The sequence below is a fragment of the Tupaia chinensis genome, unplaced genomic scaffold (genome assembly GCF_000334495.1).
Source record: "Tupaia chinensis unplaced genomic scaffold, TupChi_1.0 Scaffold144171_2, whole genome shotgun sequence".
Classification (NCBI taxonomy): domain Eukaryota; kingdom Metazoa; phylum Chordata; class Mammalia; order Scandentia; family Tupaiidae; genus Tupaia; species Tupaia belangeri.
Genome location: NW_006204028.1, coordinates 1,555,943 through 1,566,318, shown reverse-complemented (window position 1 = coordinate 1,566,318; position 10,376 = coordinate 1,555,943). Strand labels below are relative to the sequence as shown.

Sequence of the window (10,376 nt, the reverse complement as noted above, 5' to 3'; positions counted from 1 at the left end):
TAGGGCCAGGCCCCCCCGCCTGACTGTCCACTTCTCCTCGCCCTCCCTCGTGCCCAGGCTCGGGACACACGTCTTCAGCCTGGCTCACTCACCGTTGACCTCCTGGATCTCCAGGTCAGGTGAGGCCATGTAATACTTGTCACACAGGAGCTTGGCCATGTCGTAGGCATCTGAGAGGAGACAGGGCCACTCAGGGCACGAGGTGGCCCGTCAGCAAATAGTCCTCTTGTCACTGACACTGGGCACGCCAACAGTAAAGTCATGGGAATGTGTCTCCCCCACCCCCCACTGGCTGGGTAGGCCTGGGAGGGTCCCCAGGGCTCCTGTGCGGCCCAGCACACGGAGCTGGCTCACCTTTCACCACCTCAGACACGTTGCAGTTGGGGTCGATGCTGCCGATGTGCTTGGGGTGGGCTGGGTTGGTGCTGCCGTCGAAGATGAGGGCTGTGGCGGGGACGGAAGGGAGCTGCTGGCGGGCCTGCGCCTGCCCCCTGCGTGCCTCTTCCCCAGGGCTCCACCTCTGCCTCAAATGCCTCCACAGGTGCTAATCTCACAGCTGCACCCCACCCTCACCAGAGGCCCTCTCCTCCTGCCCCCCACCCTCCATCTCTGGTTCAGGCCTGTTTTGGACCTTTCTAGGCTGCATGAATTCTTCTTCTCAGAGGTCTCTCCCCACATACGTCCCACATGGTATTTATTCTTTTCTTTTCTTTTTTTGAGAGGTTTTTGCTATAGGGCGCATGTGCTCATCAGAAAGACAGAGACAGAAAGTGAGAAATCACCCCCAGAGGGGATGGCCACGCCGCAATCCTTTCTCCTCTCGGGATCTTGGGCACGCACGCACATGCGCCCAGTGTGAGGTTAAGCCGCCTGGTCCCAGAACTCGAACTGTGGTAGACTACATGGGAGTCCAGCAACATAGCTATTACGCCAACTGCTGGTCCCCGAAATTTATAATTTTTAATACTGTTACATAATAGTATATTTTGCAAGCATTTAAAGCCATATGTTTCAATGTTGTCATCTTCTTTTTCCATTTTGGAGGAGCCAGTAACTCTTTTCCTCTGGCCCTGCAGCCCCCGTGGCTGGCACCCCTGCTGCCCCTTCCAGCCGCTCCCCTTCTCGGCTGCCCTGCCACACTCACTGTGCTGGTTGATGAGCATACGGATGGAGATGCGGCTGAGGTAGAAGCGGTCCAGGAAGTACTGGATGTTCTGGTTGGAGACCGGGTCGTCGCCGTATGCGTCCTTGTACTCGAGCACACCCTGCGCCATGGTGGGCACCACATCGTTGTGCCGGTTCCGGATGGTGACCAGGGCATCGGTGAATCTGGAGGGAGCCAGGTGCTCACCCTACACTGTCCCTGGGGACACCCTCGAACTCTCCTTCACTTCTGACCTCCACACAGCACCTGCACCCACTCCACCCCTCCAGCCCAACTCCAACCCCTCGCTCCCCTCCCACTCCTCCTACAGCCTCACCCCACCCCAGCCCCCCAGCTGCCGGCCCACAGCCTTCCTGCGCAAAATCCTGGAGTTCTCCATTCTTCTATGGGAGTTCCCGAGGGCAGGCCCAGATCCCTCCATCAGACTCAGGGCTCACTGAGACTGAATCTGTGTCTCTCCCATCAGGCTTGGGACTCCCTGAGGTCTGTCTGCCCCTCTCCCCAGCCCAGATATCCCTGAAGGAGGGGTCTTTGGAAGACTGTGACCCCCAGATGGGCCTCCCCTACACCTGCCTTCCCACCCCCAGCCAGAGCCCTCACTCACTGGTTCAGGGTGCGCTGGTCCTCGGGGTCCTTGTCCAGGAACTCCATGATGTCCAGGAGACTCTGGACGTACCTGTGTGCAGGGGGCAGGAGGGGCACAGCCTCAGCTCACCCTCACCCCCACCCGGCCTCACTCTCCTCTGTCCTGTGCATACCCTGCATGCGCTGTCCCTGTCCACAAGCTGCATCACAGTTTTCTCAGTCCCCTGCATTCATACGTGAGTCTCCCTGACAACCCACTAAGTTATGCAAGAAAGCCTCTCATTTCTTGGTCCCCCATATAGTGCCTTGGCTCTGGAATCCTGGAAGAGTAGTGTGAGGAGGGGCTTACGATCACCCCACCCAAGAGGCCACACCTGCACTGAGCAGGGAAGCCTTGACCTAGGGCCTGCAGTGAGAAGGTGGGGCAGGGCCACAGCTCCTCTGAGCTTCTCCATAAAACAGACCCCAGCGCTTCTTCCGCAGGGTTGCTGTCGCCCCCTCGCCCACGTGGCAGTGGCCAGCACGCGGCCTCTAATGGAGCGACTGCCAGCTGGGTGGTCTGGGCCAGCACCTGCCTCAGAAGCTGAATTCCAAAACGGTGGGTGGGAAGGACCCAGGGCTTGGGTGGGCAGGCCCAGCCTCTCTGTGGATGGAACTAGGGCCCATGGAGAGCCCAGAGATACCCAGGCAGGAGTGAGTGGTCTCTTGCTGCCCCGATCTGTAGGCCTGGCAGGATGGCCAGTTTCCATAGGGCCCAGAAAAGAGCAGGGGAACCACAGGAGCACCGGGGGAACCACAGGAGCACTGGAGAACCACAGGAGCTGCCGCTAGGAGCACAGTCCCCTCCACTTCCCTGCTAACATGCCCAGCCTGTGGCTCATCCTGGGAGTGCAGGAGGAGCTGAGGCAACACACTGCGTGCCAGGATGGGGGCTGCCTAGAGCCCTGGGGTGCAGCAGGCCCTTGTATCTCCAGGAAAGGCCCCACCACGATGGGACTCAGTCCTTGAACACAGTGCTGTCACGGTACCCTCTCGGGCGGGAGTAGGAATGGCCCATTTCCGGGTCTCCTCCATGAGGCCTGCAGAGCCGAGCTGCTCGGTGCCATAGACTCCCAAGTCCCCGTGCTCTGGCCGCTCTACATGCTGCAACCACCCAAGATTCTCGCTTCCTGTTCACAGGGTTCCCTCTGCCCAGAACGCACTTCCTGCAACTTACCAAGTGCTGCTCTTCCCTCCCTGGCCTGAGACAGTAAGAAGGCGACAGAACTAGCTTTGGGGCTGGTTCTGCCAAGTCCCAGTCCCAGCTCTTCCACTTTGAGCTGTGTGACCCTGGGTAAGTTGTGAGACTTCTCTGGGCCTGAGTTTCTTGATTAGGAAAATGAGGGGTTTTATACCCAGTTACCACTGCCTTTTGGTGAGGATGAAAGGCGACAGCACAGTGCCTGGCATACAGTGCGCACTCTAAAGGCCTGCTCTCACTGACAATGGCGGCACAGATCTGTCACCGCGGAGCGCACTCTCTGAGCACCTCCTACTGCTATAGGCTCGACTCACGTCCTGTCCTAGCCTGCACCATGGGGGCAGGAATGGCTGTGTCAGCCCTGGAGGCCCTCCCGCCCCAGCCCAGCACAGCAGAGCCTGACTGCAGAGCTGTAGCTGCTTATGGGGCCCGGGGTGAGGAGCCCAAACAGCAGAAGAGATCAGCTTCCTCCCGGATCCTCTGCCACCTCTGCCACCCCAGCAGACCACCAGAGTGGCCCACCTGAGACCTCACCTGATCTCACCTGGCCTGCCAAAGCTGACACCAACACAGTGGTGAGGCACGCTCCCCTGTGCTCAAAGGCCCACCCTGCGACTCTGCCCCCTACAGCCTTGATGAGCAGACGAGAAAACTAGCTCAGAGAGGGCAGGGAGCATGCCCCAGCCCACACAGTAGGCAGAGGGCCGAGATTGGAACCCCAGTCTGCTCACCATCTACATGGGTCCTCCGTGACGCGGCTGCTGTTGGTAGTGATGGCAACCGGCACATACACTGTGCCAGGACTCTGCTCTCGGCTTACCTGCACCCCAGTGCTAGCCTCCACAATAACCCTGCCAGGTGGGCGCTACTGCGAGGCCCCCATTACAGTGAAGAGTTAACACACAGGGCCGAGATTCCCTCTCCCAGGCCTGGAGGACTCCAAATCCCTTGTTCCCTAACCAGGTCCAGGATAACACGTCATGCTCCCATGATTCTTAGAGAGAGAGGGGAGTTGGAGAGACCACCTGGGGTGCAGGTGTGGAAGGGGAGGAGACAGGCTGGAGAGTGGGGCTCTGGGGAGGGGCTGGAGCTCCGTGGCTCAGCAGCTCCCTGACTGTGCCTGGCTAGCCTAGGGGCGGGCAGGTCAGCGGCCCAGCGCTCTCTGTGGGCTGGTCCAGCACCCTCCCAGGGCTGGTGTGAGGTATCGCCCCTCCCGCCCCTCCTGGCTGCCCAGTGGACCCTGGAGGGCAGAAATGGGACCTGGTCACATGGCCTGGGAAGTGGAGCCAAGGTCGCCCGGATGGACTGACAGTGGGCAGCGCCTGTGGTATCGGGAGAGTGCCAGCCTGGAGTCCCTTGGACCACAGTCAAGCCTTCCAAGGAGTGGTCCTGGGAGTACTCTGGGAAAGGCAAGAGAGGACAGAAGGGTTTTCCCAGAGCCCCTGGCCCTGGCACATCCTGGGCCTAGAGGGAGGGACAGGGGAGAGAGCCACGCTAGCTCCTAGGCTGCCCAGCCTCCCAGGGACAGAGAAAGCTGGGCCTGAAAGCAGGGATGCAGCATCAGACCCGCCAGAGCATATGGGAAGGGCCTGGAGAAGGCCGGGGGCGTCTCTAGGGCTGCCAACATTGGTAAGAACGGCAAGGTCCACCTAAATCCTGCCTGCTGGGCTGTCCAGGCAGGTGGGAGCCCAGGAGGCAGGAGGGGTGGATGAGGGCAGGCTGAGAGACAGGGAGGTGGGGGGGGCATACGTGAGGACCGGGAGTACGTTCAATCTGTGGGTGTGAGGTGGGCGTGCTGTGTGTCAGCGTGTGTACCACACTAGTGCCCACAGCTCTGGGGACAGGGTGGGAACACAGCACTGGCTGGCAGCACCGAGGGCAGAGGGGCAGCTGTGTCCTGCATCTGCAGCCGCTCTGGGAGGGGTGGCAGGCCTGGGTTCCGCTGCTGCCTGGGCCATAAAGAGACCATTGAGCTGCTTGGGTCCCTGTCTGTGAAACAGGGTTCGTAGCTGAGAGCAGGAAAGGGAGAAGACGCCGCGGCCACGCTCCCCAGCTCCCGTCCCACCAGGCAGAGGCTGAGGCAATGAGCAGGCGGAGACTGCCCTGGCAGAGCCGCCCTTGTGGTTGGTATTCTTCTCAAACCCAAGGGCACAGGACGGTCGGTTCCCACGGGGAGGAGGGTTCCGGACTGGCAGAGTTTGGGGTGCGTGCACCCTGCTGGCAGCCAAGGGCGGTTTGTGAGAAAGCAACCACCTGTCGCCTTCCACCCCTTCCCTCCAGCCCCCGCAGGGACTATTAGCGACAGGCATGACTCACTGTCACTTGATTTTACGCTACAACTCTAACCTCCCCCCCCCGGCATCTTAGGGAAGCACATCGCCTGACTCCATGCTATCCTCAGCTTGCTCCCTCTCCTGCGAGGAGCCTGCACTAAGCTTCCTGGCTCCAGAAACATGAGTGTCCAACAGTTCCTGCAAAGTTGATCTACCTCCCCACTGTGAATCGGGAACTCTGTGAGTCCATGTCAGCCTTCATCCTTTCCCTTCGAGAATACAGCCTCCCGCTCGGACAGCCTGGGTTCAAATCCTAACTCCACCACTTACTCCCTGAGCGTAGACAAGTTTCTTCCCCCGCTCTGAACCTCAGTTCCTCATCTAGAAAGAGTGGACAATAACAAGGCTGCCTTTGGAAGGCTGCTGTGAAGACGAAATGAGTTGACACATTCCTGGTACAGAGCAAGCCCTCGGGGTAGGTCTGCTGCCACCACGGTCATCGGTCATCGCCTACCACTGCACTGTCTGAGAAGCCTCCACTGCAGTTCCTCCACCTCTGGCCTGGGGGTGCTGTCACCCAGAAGCTGGGGGCCACTGCTTGTGTTGACAGAGCTCTGCACTTTCACCTGTGGCAGTGGCATCTGACACTTAGAAAAAGAAAGCGTCCCCATTTGGCAGGTGAGGAAGCCGCGGCTTGGAGAGGCCGTGTGGCTTGCCAAGGACTAAGCGGGTGGCAGGCCTCAAGGTCAAGCATGCCAACGGCAGGTCCAGGCCTTTCCCCGTCATCCAGGCACCTCCCTCACAGGTCCCCTACCTCGAGTCTGTCCACCTGTCAGGCTTATTTGGACCAGGAATTCTCAACTTGCCCGCAGTGACCCTGCCTGGAACCTCTCCCAGCTGAGCAGGACTGCCAGCCGCACTGAGCCTCTCGGTAGCTCTGCTTTCCGAAGGAGAGGTCTCGCTCCTTTCTCATCAGACACAGGCTGGCGGCCCTCACTGCCACTGCTTCTAGGTCCCAGCGGGCAAGGGGTTGCTCCTGAGAAGATCCACGCCCTCCCACAGGGAACCACCTTGGCCTGGCCCATCGGGAAGTCCTTCCTGCCCTCACACCTCAGTCCCGCCTGCTGTGGCTGAGGCCCACTCAGGGGGACCGTTCTCAGCAGGCTGACTGGTCCGTGTGCCCGGTGCCCTAGCAGCCTCTTGGCCTGCTATCTTCCGATGGAATCATCCGGGGAAGTGTTCTCTTTAGTCTAGCTTCGTTCTTTCCTGCTGTCACTTGGCATTACTTTCAGGCACTGAAGGAACAGAAAGTCAGGCCAAGCATGTGTCACCGATTTTCATGAAGGGACTCTTGGGACCTTGAGGGGAGCCACGGGCAGTTCAGTGCCCACGGATCTCCCAGGGACACTGTGTCCAGGGACAGGCCTGAGAGGCCTGTCCTGGAGTCAGAGAGCAGCTAGAACGGCGGCCAGGTCAGTCAGCCGGGCAGAGCCGGAGGAGGGCTGGGGAACAGATGGCACCTTCCGCCTCCTCCCCCACGCACAGCACGCCGCAGTGGGACACGCAGGCTGGCTCGGAGGACTTGGCCCTCCGAGGACCAGGGTACAGTGAGGGCGACCTGGTTGCTACATAAAAATTAGGTTCTGCCCTCTATCCCCCTTCACGACTTGCACTAACAGCACCTCATCCACGAAGCAAGTTCTGGACGTCCGGCCAGGCTCCTTCCTGCCCCCACACCTTGCCCAAGCTGTTCCTTTAGTCTGGAATGCCCTTCCCTTCTTTCTAGCTCCAGGCTAGCCGAGGTCCTTGTGAGGCCCAGTGACAGGGCATGTCCTGAGGGTCCATTTCACCTTCCCATATCATCAGGCTGAACTGTTCCCTGTGTACCGACGATACACCTGCCCATGTGGGACCAACACCTTCCCGGGCCCATCTTATTTGACTAGGGTAAGTCTCGTACATGCTGCCCCCACACAGAAGAATGAGGGCCGGGCACCAATACATCTTACGGAACCTTACATGGCTTGGTTAGGGGGTAGAGGGTAGTGGCTGGCATGTTCTTCTATCGACATTTTTGTGCTCCTCGAAATGAACATGTCATATTTCCACAATGAGGGGGATAGAACCCCAATCGATGTTACTTTCAATCATGAATTTGATGTTTCATTTCAGTACAGCTAGCCCTTGGGTAGCTTGTGATTCCAAACACTGTCTATGCTGCAACCTGCCTGGGCATGTTTTATTTCTCCTGTGAGACGGGGGGCTCCCAGAGAGCAGCTGCTCCTGTTTTCTTAGATGCCACTTGGTGCCAGGCTCAGAATAGGTGCAGACACGTGCTCCCGAGTCCAAAAGCTACAGCGCACTGCAAGTCCAGGAGACTTTGCGGAAGTTCTCAGCTCAGGAGCCGTGCACACGCCAGTGCCAGACCACACCCCTGTTTATTCTTCATGTGATTGGCCACCTGCAAATGTCATCCACTTACTTAACCCCAGACAGAGTTCTTGGGTGAACTTTGCCAAGGCTTTCCCTCTGTTTAAAGTTTATTTCCATGCCATTGCCTCGCAGTCTTTGCCCCGGGAAGCTCTTTAGAAATGCCCTGTGCCATCCCCGTGTCTACCCGCATGTGCTCCAACATCCAGAACGGCCTGGCTTATCGCTTGGATGACATAACGTGTCCGAAGAGTTGCATCTTCTCCTTTCTCTGTTCCCCACAACGTTATCCCAAGGAAATTTCCTAAGGGGTGCTGAGGTTCCAGGACCGGGTGGAACCTGACAGCTAATGGTGATGTCAGTGTGATTTGGGCTTCTGGCTGTGACACTACAATTTCCTGGTGGATTCTGGGTCTCCAGAGGAGGATGGTGGTAAGAACAGGGCTGTTCTCCAGAATGCTATGGGCCATACAGAAGGTCAAGGCTAGGAGCTTGACCTGAGTCCCTGCTCTGGTCTAGGATTCCCACGTGACCTTGGGCAACTCCCCGGCCTCCCCTCTGTCCCAGCCTTCAAGGCTGCCAGAAGTGGGGGCACGGAGACCCCTCCCTGAGCCTATGGACCCCAGGCGATGGAGTGGAAGCACAGGGACTGAGCGGGGTCTCACCAGCTCTGCACCAGCTGCACCGAGGGCGTGCTCAGCACCCGGTCAGGGAGCAGGTTGATCTCCTTCATGATGTTGGCCAGACGCACAGGCAGCTCCTGCCTGAGGAAGGTGAAGGAGGTTTTCTCACAGGCATTGCTGGACCCTGTGGAGAGAGAGAGGGGTGAGCCCCCAGGGCAGCACATGGTGGCAGGTCAGCTAAACCCTTGGTGGACTGGGGGCTCAGAGGGGAAAGGACCTGCCTAAGGACACACAGCAAGGCTGTGCTCCTGATCCCCTGCGGTGCTCGAACCTCCACACCATCCTGCTGTGTCCTCACCCCACCCCTAGCTGAGCCCTGCTTGCCTGTACCCTGGCTAAACTTATGGTACTTCTTTTTCCTGCCTTCCCAGCAGATATCGCCTTTAGGGCCTGGGATCTCCACCCCTCCCAGGCACCCAGGCCAGGCCCTGTCTGAGGGGAGCCAGGCTAGACCACCATGGCTGCAGGGTCCCATTGTCATCTCTGGCCCAGCCCACCTCCCCAGGCTGGTCTGGATGTCTGTTGTGGTGATGGCCGTATTAATGCCCAGCTGTGAGGCAAACGAGGCCTGAGGATGAGAGTCCAAATGCCTCGGAACCAGACCTGGCTCCAGGATGAAAGGTGGGGGGCACACAGGCCATAGCCGGAGTCGGAAGACCTGGGTTTTAGACTGGGGTCTACTTCCAACTCTGTCACCCAGGGCATGTCACATCCTTTTAAAGGTCTCAGTTTCCCTTCTGCTGTACTATATGTGGACCAAACCCTACTGTGGGCACCTCACAGCTGGGGCGTTTTCAGTAACTGGGGTCCAGTTTGGGCTGGACGGCTGCTGGGTGTAGGCCCAGGAGGCTTTGCTACATGGAGGAAGCACAAGGCTCAAACAGAACAGGGGGTAAAGGGGACAAGTCCTGGAGAACAGGTGCCCAGCCTCTGCTGCTACCTCCCTGTCCCCTCCAGTCAGTGACGCAGCTGTAACTTAAGCCAGGTGCTATCAGCTCAATTCTTGAGGGACCTGGGCCGGCCCTCCCTGTCCCCAGCTGGCACCACGGGGATGCCATGCAGACAAGGCCCACACAATGCCTGTTTCAGCAGCCACATTGGCACAGCCTCCCTCCTGCCCTAGAGCCAGCCCCAGAGCGCTGGTGGTGGACAGTCCCGACTCAGGAACCCTGGGCAGCCACGGGAGCTGCAAGCGGCCTGACTCCACCTCACCGGGCCTCGGGCCCCTGCCCAGCTGGGCACAGGCTGCTAGTGGGGACAGACAGATTTGATCTTCAAGTGCCCTTGCCCACCAGTGCCTGGGGTATGCTAGGCCCAGGCCCGGATCCATTCTCCTGCTGACATCCTCTTCTGCAAAAGCCCCCACCTCCACTGCGCCCCCAGTTTTCCCCCACTCTCTGCCCAGCAGCGCCTTCCCCAGCCAGCCCAGCCAGCCCAGCTCTTACTCCAGACAGCACACCTCCAACTCTACCCTGCCACTCCCATGCTTCCCCCACTTCTTCTCGGACCCCACTCTCAGGGTGGGGTCCGTTAACCCTTCAGTGCCTGGACCCCACCCACTCCCGCCCTAACAGCACCTCTCCTGGCCCCTCCTCTCAAGACTCCTCACAAAGCCCCTCCCTCGCAGCGGCCCCCACCCCCATTCCCATTAACAGTCCGATCAGGAGCCTCGTCGGCCCTTTCTCCGGCGGACCCTTCTCGGCCTGAACTCTTCCAACCAGCTCTTCCTTCCCTGTCACTCGGGCCTCTCCTCGGCCCCGCGTTAACCCTTCCTCGTCAGGTCCCCTCCTCACCCCCGGCCCCCGGCTGTCCTCCCAGCCCCCGCCGGCCCCGTGGCCAGTCGCCTCCAGCCCACTCCGTACCGAAGTCCAGAAACTGCTTCATGGACAAGGGGGACGGGGAGAACTTGCTGAAGTGCTCGATGTACTTGGGCGCCCCTGCCAGGGACGCATTCTTCAGCAGCGCCCGCACCCAGCGCATGGCGGCGGTGGGCGCGGCTC

At 59.6% G+C, this 10,376-nt stretch overlaps 1 protein-coding gene across 1 annotated transcript in view; it reads right to left on the bottom strand.

Moving 5' to 3' along the window:
• Positions 1-10,370, bottom strand: part of PDK2 (pyruvate dehydrogenase kinase 2) — a 13,725-nt gene extending 3,355 nt beyond the window's left edge. Inside the window, exons 1-6 of the mRNA XM_006166188.3 lie at positions 10,239-10,370; positions 8,359-8,500; positions 1,770-1,841; positions 1,145-1,329; positions 355-444; positions 93-170 (exon numbers count right to left, since the gene is read on the bottom strand). Of these exons, the coding sequence (XP_006166250.1) occupies positions 93-170; positions 355-444; positions 1,145-1,329; positions 1,770-1,841; positions 8,359-8,500; positions 10,239-10,356 (685 nt within the window). The 5' untranslated portion in view covers positions 10,357-10,370. The remainder of the gene's footprint in view (positions 1-92; positions 171-354; positions 445-1,144; positions 1,330-1,769; positions 1,842-8,358; positions 8,501-10,238) is intronic.
• Between the last annotated feature and the right edge of the window lie 6 nt (positions 10,371-10,376).